Source organism: Platalea leucorodia, assembly GCF_965183815.1.
Source record: "Platalea leucorodia genome assembly, chromosome: 4".
In the NCBI taxonomy this organism is placed as follows: Eukaryota; Metazoa; Chordata; class Aves; order Pelecaniformes; family Threskiornithidae; genus Platalea; species Platalea leucorodia.
Window position 1 is genome coordinate 100,410,406 of NC_138826.1, and position 20,490 is coordinate 100,430,895.

The window sequence follows — 20,490 nt, forward strand, 5'->3', positions numbered from 1 at the left end:
TGTGTATTGCTTATAAAGATGATAAATACAGAGAGATACTCAGGGATCTTAATTAAAAAAGGTATTTTCTGATAATGTGTTAATATCTTTAAAACATACATATTAATGATTTTGAAATGCATATGGTGCTAGGTGCTGGCATATGCTTCTCCAAGTACAGGTAGAGCACCTGAATTTTTGTATCACTGCTGAACTAAAGTAATTATTTTCTCATGGTACGGTTTTTAAGAAGTTTCTAAAGAATTTTGTACCCTTACATAAAAACAAATGACAGTGCAATTTCACATGATTCGATCAATTTTGTCAAAGTGACTATCAGTCAGCTTCACAGTGAAATGCTTTATTCAGGTTTACATGTGCAATAAACGAGTTGTCTTCATTCGTGGTAACAATTCTGTATAAATAACCATGTGAAATATGCTTGGATCTTGGTGCTGTTAGTGCTCCAAAGTGTATGATCAGGAACTTGATGTGGAAGTCTGAACTGATTATGTTTATCACCTTTCCAACATGATCATTAGGATTACCCTGACTTACCAAATGCCACCTGTTTGACAATCCTATCACTGGGGTTAGGAGATGGGAAAATAGTTTATTATTAATGATGTCTCACTAGGTGTTTTGGATAGCCAGACTGTAAATCTGAAAATGACTGTTAACCAATATGCACATTAAACATCCATGTTATTTTCAAGTTTCTGCAATTTAGTAGTAAAAGTGAGATATTAAATTCCATGCTTCTCTGTTCAAAATGCTGTGGTATCAGAAACTGCAGCTATAATAGCCCAAATGGCCCAAAGTGGTCAGATGTACTCAGATAGTCAGTGTTTTCAGATGTGAGACGGATCTCTAGGCCAGATTTTTATTTTTGCAAGGTTAATACGGAAAGGAACTAATTCCACTGGCATTAGTGTTGAACGTGATCTAGTTTAGCTGTACTTTCAAGATCATGGATTGGGCAGAAGAAAAGTGGAAGGGGAATTTATGGAAAATAGCCCACAAATGTCTCTGAAGTTCATATTGCTTGCTATAAAACCAAACTCCTCTTCTCACTTTCTATTGAGTATCCCAAGGAACTATTCTAAGAGAATAGCAGAATTATAGAAAAGCAAACCTTCATGCCCATTAGAATGACCCCTCTCCCAGGCAGGAAGCAGAGAGTAGCGTGGAGTTGTAATCACGCCCATGAACTTGCTACTGGCTCCTCTGTAGAAGGGAAATTTCAAGTCAGGTAGATCTTCTGGTAGGTAGATGAAGAAGGATCATAATCTTCTCTATGGCAGCCATGCCAGACGTATGCTAAGTCAAATCACACCAGCACCTCTACCCTCAAGTTTTAACAGTTTTGTATAAAACGCTTGGAAGAAATAAATAAGAATATCCTGAAAACTAAAGCACAAGTCCTTTACTACATGCAGACTTTTCAACATTAAGAGGGAACTTTTTAAGGGTGAAAAGTTTTAATGCATCAGGCGGTGTTTCAGGTCAAAGAGTGTTTTTCAAGTTAAGTATCGAACTTGGAGCCTGACTTCTGCTAGTTTTATGCTGGAACGGTTCCACCCCAATAAACTTCCATGGAGTTCCTCCTGTTTACATTGCTGTGTGAAAGACAGGCTAATCTTGCAGATTACAAAATAGGCAAATTTATTTAGGGTCCTGGGGTGAAAGTCCTGTAAAATATTCATAAGTGTATTAATTTGGACTGCTAACAAAGAAAATGTTCTGGTTTAGATCACTATTAATTTGATTCGGATAATTAATAATGGACTACAATTTCACTTCAGATTGGATTTTCCCTAAGAATTATGGAAAAACTGACTGCTTCTTTCTCTTGTAACACCGTGTCCAGGGGAAATGAGTATCAGTAATAGAATCAGAAATTCACGAAGTAAAATGCTCTAAAGAAAAAGGAAGAAATGCGCTAAAGAAAATGTAAATGGCTTCCCTGAAAATGTAGCATTCACGTACTTTCTAGTCTATAAAAAAACTTAGTACCTCAGTCTGTCATGCTGCTTCATGAATTAAAAATAAAAACAATCTACAGGCCTTAATTTTTTGCAATCCCATTTAGACTGTCCCCCAGGTGTATCTCATAAAGAACAACTCTGAAATTTCTCAGCACCAAGGCTTGATTTTAAAAATAAAACCTAGAGTGAAAAAGGTCTTTACATGCTCTTTTTGCTTTTTTCTCATGGATAGATACACTCACATGTGCATGTACACGCATTCTGATTAAAATAGGGGAATCCAGAAATTAGCTCCCAAGCCAACTTTATTCTCTCCCTGTTTAAGTCTCTGTAACTTGTTGGGCTCTTCTCACTAACGAAGAGCCTCAGATCTCCTCTCACTGCCTCTCGCCTCGGTCTGAAGTCGCCACTGCTGCAGATCCGATTCGAAGAGACCTGCCGTGCTTGCCTTCTGCTACACAGGGCCTGCACAAGGAGAAAGGAGGGGAGGTGATGGTTATGGTGCTGTCTGTGCTCACTCTGGAGGGCTTTTCTGTGTCACATCCTGGGCTGTTTGACTGTTGGGCAGGGCTGGTGGAAGGCAACGTGGCTAGAATGGAAGTTGATGAGTCAATCATTTGCCTTTGTCCAGGTGGGGCAGTTAACCATCTAGGACAGGGTCTCTTGGTATCTACAGGGCTGGGTAATAACCCTTCTCTCTATACTCCTTCACCTTGTTTGGTGACTTCTCTGGGATAAGACTCTTTCTTTGTGGACTCCTACACAATTCTGTCTTTTATTTGCTTCTGCCATCTCATTACTGCCTTGAATTTTTTAACCTTTTTCCTCACCAAGCCAGCAACTCCTTATTCATGTCAGGTGTATATTTTAATAAAAACTCAGCAATTCTACAAATTTAGCCTACCATACAATATAATAGGTGTTCCTGCACAGTCTGCCATCTGAAAATGTCGCAGTAATGCATTTCTATTAAAAGTTAAGCAGTGTCTCAGGGCTTTTGCAGGCAGTTTTGGGGATAACTTCCTTTCCCAGAGTACAGGCAAGTGAAGTGTGTGTGGGCATGCACGTGTGGGACTGTGCAGGGTTGATTTCTCCATGCAAACTTTTTTAATGGGGTACAATTTTAGACCGGGGGAGGACAGAACGGGACTGCAGGATTTTGAGTCGTGTTTGTTTGTTTGTTTGTTTTATTTCTTTAAGAAATCACAGATATGCGATTCAACACATAGGAAACAAAATCTGTATCTTTCACAATGAACATGGAAAGATGAAATCTTAGTTCAAATTCTTGATTCTGTTATCATTAGTCTTCATTTTATTGAAAGCTGTAAAAGGAAAAACTCGCTGCTAAAGCTGCTGGTGTTCTTTTCAGGCCCTGCTCACGGAAATTAATGGGAGCTTTGCCATTAATTTGAATGGGGACAGGATGTTGTGCCGTATTGGCATAGGTGCAAACAAGTTGTGCGTTCTTTTGAACTTCACCTTCCTTTCAGCTCTTCTCTTGTCTAATCTCAGCCGTTTTCATGGTACCTTTCTTGGAGTGTGATTTAACCTCTGCTGACATCCCTGCTGTTTGTGTAGTTGTCATTGCAACTGGCATCACAGCTTTGCTCTCATTAGGTCTGGTAGTTTTTCCATCTCTCCCTTTCCCCTCACGCGCCGTAGGTAATGATGTTATTGCAGGGTGGACACTTGCGCTCTGGCCCCCTAGAGTACTACGACTCTCCCTCATAAATAGTGTTGTGTTAGGCACGTTGAGTTACTGCACTTAATGTATCTGCTCCCCTGCTGTTTGAAACAGCTTCCATGCTTCACCTCATCAGCAGATGTGTCTTCCAATTTAAAGCAAAGACGGTATGGCGGTGAAACAAAAATCTTGCTTTTTAGCACGATACCAGCTAACAAATTGGGTACTTTGCTGTGAGGATCAGTTTGATTCTACTTACATTTTTCTTTTATATTCATCCCCCTGAAATGTATATTTCCACTCAGACACAGCAGCTGCTAACATTACCTTAGAAATGGTTTTAGTATCATATCCCAAAGGACCCTAATGAGGATTTCCTGAAGTTCTCGCATATAGGTCACGGGTGTGAGTGAGGAGGCAGGGAGGGATATGAAAGTCCTGAAACACTTGGGCATACGCCAAAACAGAGATGTGCATTATTGTCTTCAAATACAGAGTGATTGAGCATATGGGGGATACACATAACGTAAAAGTTCTCGTTGCGTAAGAATAGCCATACCAGATCAGATTAGCACAGTATCCTGTGTCATACTCTCATTTCTCTTCATATCTTTACTCTTTTAACTAAGATTTCTGTGAGGGAGATGTTTCTGAGTTTCTCAATGGCCTATGATGAATGCAGTGGGAAGAGCAAGGACAGGAGAAGGAAAAACACGACTCTTGAAAACTGGATTTTCTGTTAGGTGCACAAATCTCATTCCCTTTTTTAGGCAGGTCGTTCTAATCAGTTTATTTATCCATGTTTATATCAGTGGGTAATTTTGAGGCTACAAAAGGAAAAGTGAAAAACAGGTAGTTCTGCTTTCATTTGTATGTAGGCTACATAAGAATATCTTCGGTAAGTAAACTGATGAATCTCCACTGTAAACCATGGATTTTTACACCCCATGAAGTAGCAAATGATTTGGCTTATTGCCAGCCATTATTTTACCCTTTAGCCTTAGTAAATCACCTTTTTTTCCAGTGAGCTAGGCATGTGTGCAATGCCTTTATAGTGACAACAAACACAGCAGCAGAGCATGGCATTTTCACTGGAATAAGACTAAATAAAAAAAAAAATCTTGCTATTTTAAGCCTATATATAATAGCTTATCTTGGAATCTCTGAGAGTATGAAAGCACCACATTGTCCTTGAGAGGTGACTGTTTTGTATTTTGTGAGTTTTGGGGAGTTTTGGTTTGCCGCTTCGGGATGCATATGGTCTAAGCACAGCTGCCTTGGGTCATGTGTGTTTTAATAAACACTCCTCCCTTTGCCTACTAATAACACTGAAGTCTTTGTCAAAGCTGGCTCCAGGTTTAAAGCATTTGTGTTTAATTTGGGAAATGTAGTGCATAACACTGGTATGCTATTTGAGATGTAAAATTTCATCTCTTCTGTGGAAAAAGTGAATAATGAATATCAGCTCCACCAACAGTGACATTTAAAAGGGGTTACAGTACAGGTTGTAGAAGTACTTGGAATTGCTTTTGTATAAGAGACCAAAAGGAACTCAAAGGAGAAGGAAAAAAATTAAAAGGGATTTTCCCAATCTATTTATCACTGTAAAACATTACAGCTGAACTTCACTAGTTCGCTTCTCTCTGAGTCCCTGTATGGTGGTCTGTGTGGTTTTCAACTGGAAGGCAGTACTAATAACTTTTTGGCAGAATTTAACACATCTGCACAAAGAAGAATTTAATAGTTTCTTGCTATTCCTGAAGTATTAGATGCTTTCTGCTGAGACACAATGGAAAGAAGCATAAGGAGACATGCATAAAAGTTCTTAGCACTAAGTATTTTTACATGGAATATAGCAATGAAGCAAAGGAGCACATACATACTTCATACCCTTCAGAAGCTCATGCAGAAGATAAAGGCAAATTGTTAGACCGCAGCACACCTATGGTTTTTGCAGTTCTTGGGGAAGGAAAGAGGGGGCAAGAGGCAGAGATGGAAAAGGATGAGGTTATAAGATTGAAAGTATGAGAATGATGGGGATGTGAAGGGATATGGAAGGCAAAGGTGAGATAATGCTAGTGGGGTTTAATTACAACAGAAAAGGAGGCTGAGGACAAATGTAATAGCAGGCTAAGGTAAAGTCATGGCTACAGCAGATCATCTGGATGCCTTGCAGTTTAGCAGTTTGATACTCCCTATTTTTCCTCTCCTATTCTGGTCCTCTACCATGTTACTCATCCCAGGATGGGAAGTGCTGGCGCTGCCAGTGCAGGACGGACTGGTTTCTCTCTGGGACTTTTATTAAACTTGCCCCTCCCCCCAATTTATACCCTCTCATCCTGCTTTTGTTACGATCCTGGATACAATGTCTTTGTTTTTTCTGTTGCTTTTTCTTTTATTCTGTTGCTATTTCCATTTACTTTGTGTTTTAGCTATATCGTCACTGTGTTTTTCTGTTGGTGTTCATTTCGGGAGCTCCGAGTCTTCCTGTGTCCTGTAAGTCCAGTAAAGTGCAGTGAGAACTGTTCCCTAGGGGCCAAAACAGAGATCCAGCCTGCTAAACTGGATTCAGTCATATGATGTGGCTAATCCATTACAACTCTGAAAAGTAAATGTGGAAGCTAATCTCAGTTATCGCTTTTGTAGAAAACGATCAAACAAAATTTACAAACTAGATTTGCTTTTGTGGAGTTGCAGGAGCATCACAGATTAAGAGAGCAGTGAGTGGTCTGTTCTCCTGTGCAGTTACTGCAACTTTCTGTGGTTTGCACAGCAAACAGACCTGGCTTCCTCATTTAAGATATAAAGCTGTAAATCTCATGTTAACCATTTGAAAAAAATGAATAAACTACTGACCAAAATTATTTTTCTCTTGTTTCCATCTGCAGGAAGTCACCAAGTCTGTGCAACCCCTTCTGCTGGGAAGAATAATAGCTTCGTATGATCCGGACAACTCTGATGAAAGATCCATAGCCTACTACCTGGGCATTGGCTTGTGCCTTCTCTTCCTTGTGAGAACATTACTCCTACACCCTGCTATATTTGGTCTTCATCATATAGGAATGCAAATGAGGATAGCTATGTTTAGCTTGATTTATAAGAAGGTAATTGTTTCATTTACACACAAAACCAAACCTCTGTGTGTAGCCTATGTAACTTTTAGGCCAGTTTGTTGAAAGATTGATAGTTTTATTAGTCAAGGTACACAAAGTACACAAAAGAATAATGTGGCTGACATCAGTTTCTGACAGCTCTCCATTTCCTAAGTAAGTCCAAAGAATTAAATACTCATCTACAGTTGGTTTGAATGAAGTCAGCCTCTGTGTGAGTTCAGACTTGCTGGATATGTGGTGAGATGCCTTAATTGTTCTACCACTGTGCTCCTGTTATGCACGTGTATTGCAAAGGAAGAACACCATATGCTGGTGGCCAAAGAATATTTTCAAAAGAGGATTAGAGGTGAAGATTTAAACAGTAAATATAACATAGATGGGAGAGAGTTTGAATGATACTGTGTGAGATCTCTATAGCATGAAGAATCAACAGATACTGATGCATCGCATGTTCACAAATCCAAAGATTTAAAAAGGTGTTTGGTTTTGCCAATACCAAAAGCAGCTAATTTAAACCAACATGTTAGTAACTCTAGTATAAAGCTCAGTGTGACAACATCTTTCAAAAATATTTGTCAAGATAGGCACAGTAGGAGATTTTTGAGGATGCACAGCAGCACACAGCATGCATGCTTAATTAAAACTTGTATTTGCATATATATCTATATACATAAAATATGCAACAGAAAGCAAGCACTACATCAATAAATCAATATTTGTAAAGCAGTTTAATGGATATATTAAAGTCAAGCAACATAAATAACAAGTTTAACGAGACTTTCTTTATAGCATAAACAGACAAGTGAATTGTTATTTATACTACTGTACCATTGCCTATTATTTTTATCTGTATTTATTCTGTTTTATGGGGATGAGTTACATAGCCATTTTTCTATGGTTTTGTTTTCTTTTACAGATCTTAAAACTCTCAAGCAGAGTTTTAGATAAAATAAGTACTGGACAATTGGTCAGTCTTCTTTCTAACAATCTGAACAAATTTGATGAGGTACGTCATCGGTTGTTTAATCCACTTGGTGATCCATCAAATACAAATGCAATACTTCAGGCTGTTCATGACAGTTATTAAGGAAGGAGCATAAATGACGGACTGCACTGAGTGGTCATTGTAGATATAAAATGAATCACTTCCTTAAGAAAATGTATTGGCATGTGGTCATGGAAATGCTTGTCCTGATACTGATGCCATCCTTTATCTCCTATGCTGATTAGTAGAGGAAACCTAAAAACCAGGTGTACCCTAAAAACATGCTTGTTCTACAGTCCAGTGAGAACCTGCCAGGAAACCTCTGGGTTATGCAGTTGGTTTCATAGAGGTCAGAACTTGCTGGTTCAGTCCTTCCATCCTCTTTTCCTGACCACCGTACCTTTTTACTATGGTGATCCAGTCCGTTCCTGCCATTGAACAAGTGATGATGTTCAACATCCTGTTGCTGCTATAACCCATTCTCCTAAAAGTCTGAATACGTGTTGATGTAAGACCTTATTAGGAATCATTCCCAACACATCTGTCTTAGACAATACTTCCAGAGTCTCCTGTAAAACTTCTCTTTCATTAAAGACACAGAGGTAAATCCCTGCTAATGGCTCTGGGAACTGGAAACTCTATGAACTTCTGTTTAGCATGTATATTTAATTGGCCCATTGGTAGTACAGGGTTTGCTTCCTGTGAAAGAAGCAAGATCAGAGAGACTGTAGACACATGGCTGGAACTGTAGGGTGTATTTACTTTAAGCACTATATTACTATATAGAGCAATGTCAGCTAGTGCTGAACCAGCTAGGACAAGTGCCGTATCATTGCAGCAGTGTGGCTGCAGTAACACAGACCCCTGTGCAGCCTGATCACAGGATTAAGTCCAAAATCTCCCCAATGTGAAGGAACATGACTGAAGTAGGCAGCAATCTGTTTTGAATTAGTTGTGTTCACACGACAGTCATCCCTTCACCAAAGTAATATTTGCCTCCTATATCAGATTAAATCACTCTCAGAAGATTCTTCTGTGTATTTTTCTCATCTTGCAGTTGTTGAAAAAGCCAGCATCGATGGCAAATTCTGTTTACTTTCACAAAGCTGGGATTTTCCCTCGTGCATATACATAGCGAAGAGACAATTGCAGACTGAACTTTGCCTTACAAAAATCAAAGTTTAGGTGTGGAATGTATATGTATTGCTGCGCTGTCATTATAATTAACACCCAGAATGCTATGTGCTCAGGATCACAAATCCTCCTTTATAAACTTGTTTTACTACTGGAAATATTTGTACCATTCTTCATTACATTTTTCAAAGTGTCACTTTAATGACTTCTTCCTTTTCATGTAGTTTTCAGAGCACATCTGTAACTTGTATTATTATTATTTTCTGCTGCGGGCTTCCACAGGGTCTTGCTATGGCTCATTTTGTATGGATTGCACCTTTACAAGTGGCACTGCTGATGGGACTGCTCTGGGATATGTTAGAAGCTTCTGCATTTTCTGGACTTGCTTTACTAATAGTCCTGGCCTTTTTCCAAGCCTGGCTGGGACAAATGATGATGAAATACAGGTGATGAGACTGTTTTAAAATATTTCAATATATTTTCCTGAAACATGTTGGTTTAAGAAGTTAATACCACTTGATTAAGGGTCTCTAGTTATGACATTGTTACAAAAGAGGAGTCCAAAAAGCGTTGGCCGTGTCGGGAAAGTCATGGACAAGTCTTTACTTATTTAGCAGCAGCTGTCTAAACTTAACAAAATGAAAGGTCTAATGTGCAGTAAATAGTGATAATGCTTTGTAGAATTAAAACTCCATGTTAGTGACTTGATTTATTCTTTTTAGAGCTTGCATTTTCTTGTTAGTAAAACAGTTACTAGATCTCTAATAATTCCTTTCACATTCTTCATAATAATTCTGTTAAAATAAACATTTTAAGCATAGGCATATGGGGAAAGTGTTTTCATAAGATATAATCAGATACAAACTAACTACACCGGATGAAAAAGATGAAGATTGACCTACTGCCTTTTTACTTTGCAGGAATAAGAGGGCAGGAAAGATCAATGAGAGACTCGTCATCACCTCAGAAATAATTGAAAATATACAGTCAGTTAAAGCCTATTGTTGGGAAGATGCAATGGAAAAAATGATTGAAAGCATCCGTGAGTAAGTGTTCTCATTTGTTAGTCAAATTTTTTATGTGCTCAGAAAAAAAAAAATTAGGGGGCTATGAACACCATCTGTGGTCTTGTTAGTTAAGAAGTAAAGCACACAAATATTAATCCTCCATACACTAACCCTGCATTCCCACACTGCAGCTTGGTTTTTTTCCCCAATTTGTCAAGTTCACTATGGAGGTGAGATTTTTTTTTTTATTTGCTTCCTCATTTGTTATAATGATATTTCAGTGGTTAGCTTGTGCAGGTAAAACAATTGTGGCATCTGTGTTTGTTTCTGGCCAACCCTATCCTCATCTTACAATAAAAAGCCCTTTTGTGATGGTGGTTACTTAAGGCTTTACAGACTTTCCTATTCTGCGGTGGAGGAAACAGTATGAGTCCTCTGCAGCCATTTTCTGAGAAATGCAATAAAGCTGATTTTAAGTGTTACATGCAATCTGTGAAAAGATTAAAGTAGTGCAGCTTCATGTATTCACCCTGCACAATTGCATTAACATTTATTGTCTGTAGATAGCCTTGTATAATGCTTATCTCTTCAATTAATATCGAGATTGAACTGGAACTACCAGACCTGAAGCAGAAAGGAGGTAAAAGAGCTAACCTAGTTAGCTGAGAGCTATGAGAAGGAGATCTTTGTTACCGACAGGGAGTCCTGGGGGAAGGGAGGAGAAGTGACGTATTGATTGATGGGTGACGCTGCACTAAAGCTGTCCCATGTGTTTGTTTAGTCCTTTACAGAGAATTAAAATTTGGTGCCAGGTGTGTGATTGGGAAAATAAAAGAAAATAAAAGAAATATAAGTGTCATATTATCATGTAAATAAAAGAGAGGAAACGATATTATTACACAAACACCTTCTTGTTCAGCTGCTTTCGGAAAGACAATCCAGGGAAAGTGAAGTGTTCTTTACCTTTAGAACAAGGAAGATCTTAAAATTTGTAATGATTTACTGTAAACTGTCAGAGAAAACTCAGTCTGAATCCAGGCTGGGGGTTCCAGCTCGAGGATGGAACCAGGTTAGGATTCCCCTGCTGTCACTAGTCACATGCATTGCTTTTAGGACATTTGAGACCACATCTTGTGAGCAAATCCTGTAAACATAAATTAAATAAACTTTAGTCCACAAAATGGTCACAGAAACCCGGAAAAAGGACTGTCATTTTATGATCTATATTTTCTACAATAATTTAAGGTGAATTTTGTAATGCTGTCAATTTTTATTATATCATGGATGAATTTTTAAAAGACAAGAATGCTATCAATATTGCAAGATCAAAGTATCTCTCTTCTACTTCTCTGCACCAAAATACAGTATTTTTTTGAGTGATCCAACAGATCACTTGGTGAAGACATCACCTGAGCAGGTCAACCCAGGAATGTCAGTTTCAATTGAATTTTGCTTGCTGAGCCAGCTCTGCAGGGCCTCCCAATCAGTTGGCTTGTTAAGCTGGTAGGAAACAAGACCTTGTGTGTGAAGCCATGCCTTTATTTTAGCCACAGTGCGTTATAACTCAGTCGCTACCAAACCGCTTCTATTTGCTGGCATTTTCTGATGCAACCCAGTTTAATCAGCTCTAATGAACTAGGCAGACCTGTGCCTTTACTCTGGTAGACTTGAGCTGCCAGGGCTGGCCATCCTGCAGGTGTAACACTGCCCCAGGCAAACTCCCCCTGGGAACTGTGACACTTCAGAGGGACCAATATGGGCTGTCTCCTGTGTGCCTTCTGAAGTCTGTCCTGATAACAACTGTTCCTAACAGGTGTCTGAATAAACATACCTGCACTCCTATGGGCTATGCAACGTATTCAGAGAAGTAAAAAACCACAATGTCAAACTGTTCCCCTGAACCATAGCACTGGAGAAGGTGAAGTCCAACATTGGAAGTGTCTATGCTTTGTCAGCAGAAGATACATCTTTATGTAAAGCAAAGAATCTCAAGCTTATGTATTTGTAGTGATTCCTGCAGCATCACTTCAAAAACAGACATGCACTGGTCTACACTCTATATATGCACAAGGCTCACAGTGTCCCTTACATGTCTCTCCAAGTGCCCATATTGCGTCAGCAAGACCTGTCCCAAATGAGTGCTTAATTGACAGAGCTCTCAAGCCTGTATCACAGACAGACCCACCTCCGGAAAACTTTTGCTTGTGGCTGGGTCAGCTTGTGGCTGGTACTTGGGAGCATACTGAAAAGGGTTAGTGTTTTGATTTTCCCTCTTTGGAGTAGCGGCTGTATGCTTCAGCACTGGGGGGATTCTACCCAGGGACTGGATGAGCACCAAGCCCCAAAATCTTTGTTATCTCTATTCAGTGCTGCCACCCACAGTCTCATACAAGCTCTGGAGGGACTTACAAAGCCCTTTCTCCAGGGCAGTGACTAACACCGTAGTGGTGACCTGCATGCCTGGCCACTTTCTTCAGGCCTCTCTTGTGAAATACGGACTTAACAAGAAGTGCTAGGCACCCTGCTCCAAAACTGGCTGAGCTCAGATTTTCTGTCAGGGACTTTTAAGAACACTTTGGCTGACAAAAGTTGGTAAGATGCTGGATACATTTGGAAGTCTCATGCATGTGTAGTGTGGAGCTGAAAGGGGGTTCACACAGCTCCAAAATCCTGGATGGACTTTGCATGCAGACACTGGCTCAATACCAGAAGACGCACAAAGATTCTGGTGCTCAGCTGTGCAACACCAGGTATTGCTGTCACCAATGTGACTGCGAACTTCTGCACAGTATCCCAGTGGTTAGAGCACTCACCCAGTGAATGGGCAGCTTGGGGTCTAGCTCCATCTCTACCCCCAGTTAATTGCTCTTGCAGCAGGACAATTGCTCTTTCACTGCAGCAGAGGTGCCTCTGTTCAGGCAAAACTGAGCTGCAGAGCACCTGGGGAATGTGAAGTGAATGAGGTCAAAATGAGAGCAGTCCATAGAAAGCTTCAGCACTGTGAGTTAGGGCTATCAACTCAGAAAATGAATTACGGTCCCTGGATTGTTTCTCTTTTTATTTAACAGCTTGCTGTAAGATGCATAGACACTGTGGAAGCAGCTGAGAGTAATCACCAGTTGCATTCCTGACTGCACAGCAGTCAGTAAGCTGCTCCGTAGACTGAGCTTCTATGGAGAAAGGAAGGTGGAGACCAGACTCTCTGCCTTTCACCTCTTCAAGCTGAGGTTAACTGATACCTTACTTCATGGATGAAGCTGTTAGTAGGGTGTTCTGCAAAAGCAGATGACACTATAATCAGATTGTGGATTGTTCTTAGTTTTTATATGGTCAAGTATAGTAAATCTGGCATTTCAAAGTATCTTATTTCTAGGGGAGTTATCTGTCTAGCTGACCAGATGAGTATGGGATGACACTTCTGGGGGTGTATCATATACCACAGCATTAGATGCTTAAGGATGGTTGTGCCAGGAATTGTAGAGGCTTGTGGTTTATGAGGTATCATCTAAATCATGACATAGATCATTGTTATTTTGTCTGACATCTCTAAACATTGGTGCCAAAATTTGGCTCCAATTATTTTTTTAGGTCCAAAAATTGTTCTGAGTCTTGCTTTTTAACTGCAATCCTAGAAAATACCAAGGATGAATGAGCCTCTGAGTTAATTGTTTTACCAACAGTTCCATCCAAAACATTTGTAAGATGTAAATGTGGAATCCTATACTAATTATTTGTATTTGTTTTTTTAACAGAACTGAACTGAAGCTAACCCGAAAAGCTGCTTATATGAGATATTTCAACAGCTCAGCCTTCTTCTTTTCAGGCTTTTTTGTGGTGTTTTTAGCTGTGCTTCCATATGCTGTGACTAAAGGAATTATTCTCCGAAAAATATTTACCACCATTTCCTTCTGCATTGTTCTTCGAATGACAGTGACCAGGCAGTTTCCCGGGGCCGTACAGACCTGGTATGACTCTATTGGAGCAATAAACAAAATACAGGTAGGGTACATGCACTAAAATCTTCCCAAGTACGTAAGCTAATTCTTTATAGCACGTTATCTTGTCAGTTGATCAACAAAAGCACACAGCATTTATACAGACTTTCCAAATATACTATATGTTGCTTTGACTACACACCATGAAATGTCATTATAAATCTTGATATTGTTATATGGTTCCCCATGCAGCAGAACCACGGGAGTCTCATGCTACCTGCACGCTGCTTGTTTTGAAACACTGGCGTTTAGTTATTTCTTCTCATTGCAGAATAAGGAACTTAATAAAAATATATCATGAGTTGTGGTGCTTAAGAGATGTTTTTCCTTCAGAAAAGGAAGTACAAAATTAGTACATGTTTTATATAGCACAGCTTCCAGTAGTTGCAGTCACAGATCTTCTGTTTTCCTAGCTATTAGTGGCAAGAACAGCAGGAGATTGTGCATCTTATGCAAATGTGCATCTCATTCATTATGAGTAGTAAACATAATTAAGGTACCGGTCAAATAATTATTACCTACCTTACCTACTGAGATCAATTGCTCATATACCAGCATGAGAGGCTTATCCGCAGAGTCAAATCAGGGTGAATTCTCATTAACTCTGTTTTATCTGCTGTTTTGAAATCACTCCTCAGGAAAAGAATTCTTATTCTATTTCGGGGTGAAATCTTAGGCTTTTTTTTTTACATATTTATAGATTATTTTTGATAAAACATACATTTTATTATTTTTAGTGTGATAAAAATACCTAATATGGAACTTAAAGATCTTAATCTGAAATCTGAACTTTAATATAGAATAAGAAGCAGATTTTGGATTTTTATGATTTTCAACTGGGCAGAAAATTTCAGAAATCTAGCCATAAACTTTTCTATTTGACATTCAGAAGGCTGCCTTGTTGGGTCCCAATTTAGGCAGTCCTTGTGCTCTCAGATTCCCTAGGTGTTAGTGAAGGTATCCTGTCTCTCCTGTTTCCTGGAAGAGTGTATCCAATTCCTTGTCACAGAACTGTCAAACCCAGTTGTCATACCCTTGCCCTCACTTTGCTGAACGCTTGTCTTTGGGGTATTAGCTCTCTGGGTGCTCCGGAATCCATAAATAATCATCTCTTTGTGGCAGGTTCAGTGTAGATCCCATGGACAGACTGCACAGAATCCCAGAACACCAATGCCCTGTACTTGTCACAAGAAACATAAACAAAAATAATAAACCACTCATACATGTCTCTGATTTAATTTCCTCATCAATTTAGAGAGTTCATTGGGCCAGATGTGTTCCCTGGGTTATTGTATTTGCCCTGTAGCTAGACCCATGCTTTCTAGACCATGAGGTCTTTCAGGATCAGTGTGCTTTCTCTGACTATCACTGCTCCAGCAACTCCACTGGATGACCCCACTGCCTTTGTTATGAAAGCCTAGCTATCATTTCCTTCTTTTGCGTAGACTGTGTCTGTTTCGCCTTCTGTTTTTTTTTGGTTCCTGCCCTTTCAATCATCTGCTTTTTCCCCTCTGCTTCTTCCACTTGGGATATCTGCAAGTTTACTGTAGAGAACTGGTTTTCCCCCTTACCATCTGCTTAGTTTGTCCACTGTATTGCCCATGTAGACCTACTTGGTTCCACATAATTTAAAAAGACAGTTTAGAGGAGATGGTACATATAGACCGCATAACCTTAACAAAATCATGGAACAGAGTGCGACTACTTCCACATCCTCATCCTACTACTACATGAAAAGGATTAAGGTTGGAGGGGTGATGCTGCTGTGATACAAGTCCTGAAAGCAAAGAAAATGCCAAGTTTTGATATGCTTTCTAAACCAGAACCGAATACATTTATGGTTATGTTCTCACTAGCAATGAAAGAATTGTTAATTTCAAAAACATTTCCTTCTGCATCTGAAAGACGTATAAGCAATGTTTATGCCTCTCTCTAAGACACTACAATGCAATAGCACCATCAGAAATATTAGCTAGTGCTCAGTGTTGGCAAGTATGTACTGCTTTGTGTGATATGGCTGTCATCCCTTACCATTTCCTCTCATCTGCTTTCGTGGTGTTTCTAGGATTTCTTGCTGAAAAAAGAATATAAAGCCCTGGAGTATAATCTAACAACCACTGGGGTTGAGCTGGACAAAGTAACAGCTTTTTGGGATGAGGTTAGTACTTTTACCCAAACTAAATTAAAACACAGAGTGTATTTTTTTTTCTGATACTTGCCTTGGTGTTCTCTAAAAAGAGCAGCCTACGCTCCTTCATTTTAACTGGCTTCAGCTATCAGCAGGCAAGGAATATATGGCAAGTAATCAGTGCAAATTTTCCATGGTTGAGAAACTTTGGAAGAGACCTTTTAATAAGTGTTAAGGCCTGTAATAAGTAGTTATTTCTGATTTAAGCCAGCCTGAAAACAGAATCAGGCTGTGGCACATATAAACATTGGAAAGCAGTTCTATAATAGGCAAATTTTATTCATGTCCTCAAATTTAGGAGCAAGTACAATACATACATTAAAAAAATATATTTAAGAATATAATAAATAGGTTATAGATAGGAAAAGTAACATCAGAAAAATAAGTTCATATGTCTTTTCTAAGTCCATAGTATGATATACATGTCTGCATATGCATGTTTTATTTATTTTTTTGTACATACAAATACACATCTGTGTATGTTGCAGGGAATTGGAGAGCTGTTTGTAAAAGCAAACCAGGAAAACAACAACAGCAAAGCTCCTAGCACTGACAACAATCTCTTCTTCAGTAATTTTCCCCTTCATGCCTCTCCTGTTCTTCAGGATATAAATTTCAAGATTGAGAAGGGGCAGTTATTAGCTGTTTCTGGATCTACTGGAGCAGGCAAGGTATTTCTCTTTCTATTGTTTCAACAAAAGTCCTAATAATTTTAAGGAATAATACTGTGTTGTTATCTGTATTGTTACCTGTATTGTTACTGTATTTTTGCTATCCTGTGCTCACTGAAAAATGATGGCTGCAGGAAAAAGTATGAATAAACTATAAGTTTCAATAAAATGGCCAATAGTTATTTGAAGTTTTACTCTGTGGCCAATATGAGAAAGAGTTTGTTGGATATTTTTTGTACATACAAGGATACAGACTTAATAAGGAAATAGCAATTTAAATTACAAAACTATTTTTCCATGGGAAGTAAGAGGAGATTTGCAGAAATAATGCAGACTGAAACTTAAAGTTAATGCTCATGGTGAGAATCTCCCTGCCTTTAAAATAATAAACTGGAGAACTTAGCATAGATATCCAGACGGCTCAGCGTGCTAGAGAGTAGACTTTTCTTTTTTTTCCTGCCTTGCTAACATTTTAAGGAAAAATTTGAACACGAGATGGTCACTAACCTCACAAGCCTGACACTGATTAGCCAGGTAACTAAGATGCGTGCCCTGGACATGTGGTATACTTGGTCTCTTGTGCTCCGGTTCCTACAGTTCCTCACTCCGACAGGCTCCCTGAGTCCCATGTGAAGGCCTGGGGACATGCTGCTGAAACTGATGGTTTTCTGAGAAAAGTTGTGGTTTAGATTAATCATAATTTTAGAACCCAAAAATGTTATCAGTACATTTAGCTTGCAGATAACACATCTGATTAACCTCATTAATATAAAATGAGTTGAACTGTGATACACTTATTCACTTTGAACAGCAAGTAATTATATGAGTCTTTCATCTTGACTGGGTTTTCCGAGGAGATGTGAAAGTCAAAACAAACATTCATTATGCATTTGGCAACTTTTCTTTTCCTGTTTAACAAATTATTGGTGAACATATTCTGATTTCTTTTACTTGCATTGGGTGAAATCTTTGGTCTGTCGGAGTCAATGGCAAAGGACCCATCAATTTCAATATGATCAAGGCTTTTATATTATTTTTCAGTAATGATACCAATAGGAAAGAGCAAGGGACTCAGGACATGAGGTTGTCCTCAAGCTGATACGTTGAGATGCATTTTACTGCGATACTTCTGAATTAACAGAATAGTTTTCCTATGTTTTCCTGTGTTGCTGATAACCTCACATGGCTCCAAAGCTGACACTTGTAATATAAAAATGTCAACTAGAAAGTGCTGAAGGATGTATGTATATGTCCTTTATTCAGCTACTTAGGAAACTGAGGAAAATTCAGATCACACTGAGCAGTTTATGTGAGTATATACATACAACAAATTTGCACTTTTCAAGGCAATAAAGATAAAAGGCTTATAATATTATCTGAAAGATTTACAAAAAATAAGGTTTGCACCCCCCCCCCCAAAAAAAAAAAGAGTTTCTCCTTTCCTTATGCGTTCTTAATTTAAGTTTTCCTTCATGTTGGTTGAGGCTGTTACTGTATATTCCAGGAATTGTCAGGCCTGTGAAACAGACTGCACACTTATTTTATCCATAACAGGTATGAAGCCTGACATCAGCTCTTTAATACTGCTTTGATATTAGATAGGGTTGGGTTTGGGTTTTTTTTCCATTTATGTTATATGGCACAAGATACAGTAGTTTAACATCCAGTGTGCAAAACATACTAACCTGCTGTCCTTTGCAAGATCAGAAACTTCTTACTCAGCAGTTTGGAAAATTCAGATTCTGGTATAATGGAAAGAATCTCATGAGACTACCCCTGCATATTATATAACTTGCCAAAGGATCTCTGGGCTTGACAGCGTGAAACTGTGACTTAGACAGATTTTTAGATCTTTGGCTGTTACGTCCCAGCTTTGTTGACTGTTTATTAGTGATAAGAACACCACTGGAATGGCTCTGTAACATATTTTTCCTTGTATTTCTCAATTCTATTCTTTGATCTAGTAGTCAGTGATGTGTGACAAGGTTACTACAAGCTACTGATTAACTTTGAAATTATAACATGTCAGTACTGAAATTGCAATCAATTCTTTTATGAAGGGAAATAGTAAATATACTTAGGTCATGTATTCACGTAAATGAGTTAACAGTTACAGAGGAAAATTCAGATCTGAGCAGTTTGTGGGTAATTGTGTACACATACACAAAGAAATTGCATTTTTCAAGGCAATGCAGATAGAAGGCTTATTAACACTAGCAAAATTCTAAACATGAATTGTGTTGTACAAAGAACAAATGAAATAGTCACTGATAATTTTAAAAATCAAATAACATTCTCCATAAATACTAATATCTTATTTCTGTATGTGTCTCACAGATACTCACATTTTTACCTTGTAAAATTACTGGAAGTTTAATTAAAAATACATACTTCTGCAGGAGCATGCCTTTTTTACAAGATATCTTACACAATTTTTATTGTTCATTGAATGAAGTTTCTCTCATTTCAGAGGCCTTTCAGAACCATGCACATCATGAAAATCTCCACTAATTGCAGCTTGCACTAGATCAGTACTTACAGTGACACGCTTTACAAGACAAATGTACCATTTAAGTGACTTAGCAGAGTGACTCTCATTTTGTTTAGCATTTCTTATGGTTGTACAGATCTCTGATATATTAACCAAGTGTTAATGATTTTTCAGACCTCTCTTCTGATGTTGATAATGGGAGAACTAGAGCCTTCACAGGGTAAAATTAAACACAGTGGAAGGATATCCTTCTCACCTCAAGTCTCCTGGATCATGCCTGGAACAATAAAAGAAAACATAATTTTTGGTGTATCCTATGATGAATACCGATACAAGAGTGTCATCAAAGCCTGCCAACTAGAAGAGGTCAGTCATCTAGGACTCTTAAGACTTGTGACACAACCCAAGTGAAAAACCCCAAAGAATAAGTCAGGGAGTGGAGCTTTAAGTAAGTAAGTGAAACATTTCTGAGATTTAAGGAACTCAGCCTGGCATCCCAATTTTGTGGAATTCCAAGTCAGCCTGTTGCCAGCTCCTTAGGAGATACAGTGACAGTGCCGGTTCTGGTAGTTTACACAACAGGAGCTAAATAAGCTGGCTCAGATATTATAAGGTGTCTGTTTTCTCAGTCTTCCTTGCTAATTAAAAACCTGGGTAAACATATTAATGTTAAAGAAATGATGTAAAAAGTATTGTTCCTAGAAAACTTTTTTCACGTTTCTTCCACACAAAGAAGCTTTTCCTTACAATCTTGGAAATTAACCTGTTTTCCTCCTTTCTTTTGTGCTTCAAAAATGGCTTCAGGGATAATTAGAACTCTGTGCCAGAAACCTGGTTATTTAGAGAAAAATCTTGACTGAAGTTGGTTTTTGCTGTGTGCACATTGAAAATTCTCACACTGGAAATTATTGCAGGATCGATCTTTATGTGACACGTAGCCCACAATTAGTACAATGACATGGAAATGTCCTTGTATGTGTTCGATGTTGCTGGAGCATAGTGTAGGAAAAGATATCTTTTCACATTGCAAGATACAAAAGGAGACAGCATTTTAGACCTTTCCAGCCTTATTCCTGTGCCTTAAGATCAGGCATTTTGTCTGTTACATGTAGATGAAAACAATAAATATTTAACTGTGCTGAACAGTACCTGTCTTTAGGCCACACAGTGAAACATATTTTCCTTTAGCGCCAGTCAAGCAAGAAAACAATAGTCAGTCTGTTTAAAAATAAGATGAGGTTACTGCGCTTTA

The 20,490-nt window shown here is 38.6% G+C and overlaps 1 protein-coding gene across 2 annotated transcripts in view; it reads left to right on the forward strand.

Annotated features, from left to right (window-relative positions):
• Positions 1–20,490, forward strand: part of CFTR (CF transmembrane conductance regulator) — a 90,498-nt gene that overhangs the window by 14,296 nt on the left and 55,712 nt on the right. For both annotated transcript variants that reach the window (XM_082309132.1, XM_082309133.1), the window contains exons 4-11: positions 6,543–6,758; positions 7,684–7,773; positions 9,169–9,332; positions 9,807–9,932; positions 13,646–13,892; positions 15,954–16,046; positions 16,565–16,747; positions 19,413–19,604. In XM_082309132.1, coding sequence (XP_082165258.1) covers positions 6,543–6,758; positions 7,684–7,773; positions 9,169–9,332; positions 9,807–9,932; positions 13,646–13,892; positions 15,954–16,046; positions 16,565–16,747; positions 19,413–19,604 — 1,311 coding nt within the window. The remainder of the gene's footprint in view (positions 1–6,542; positions 6,759–7,683; positions 7,774–9,168; positions 9,333–9,806; positions 9,933–13,645; positions 13,893–15,953; positions 16,047–16,564; positions 16,748–19,412; positions 19,605–20,490) is intronic.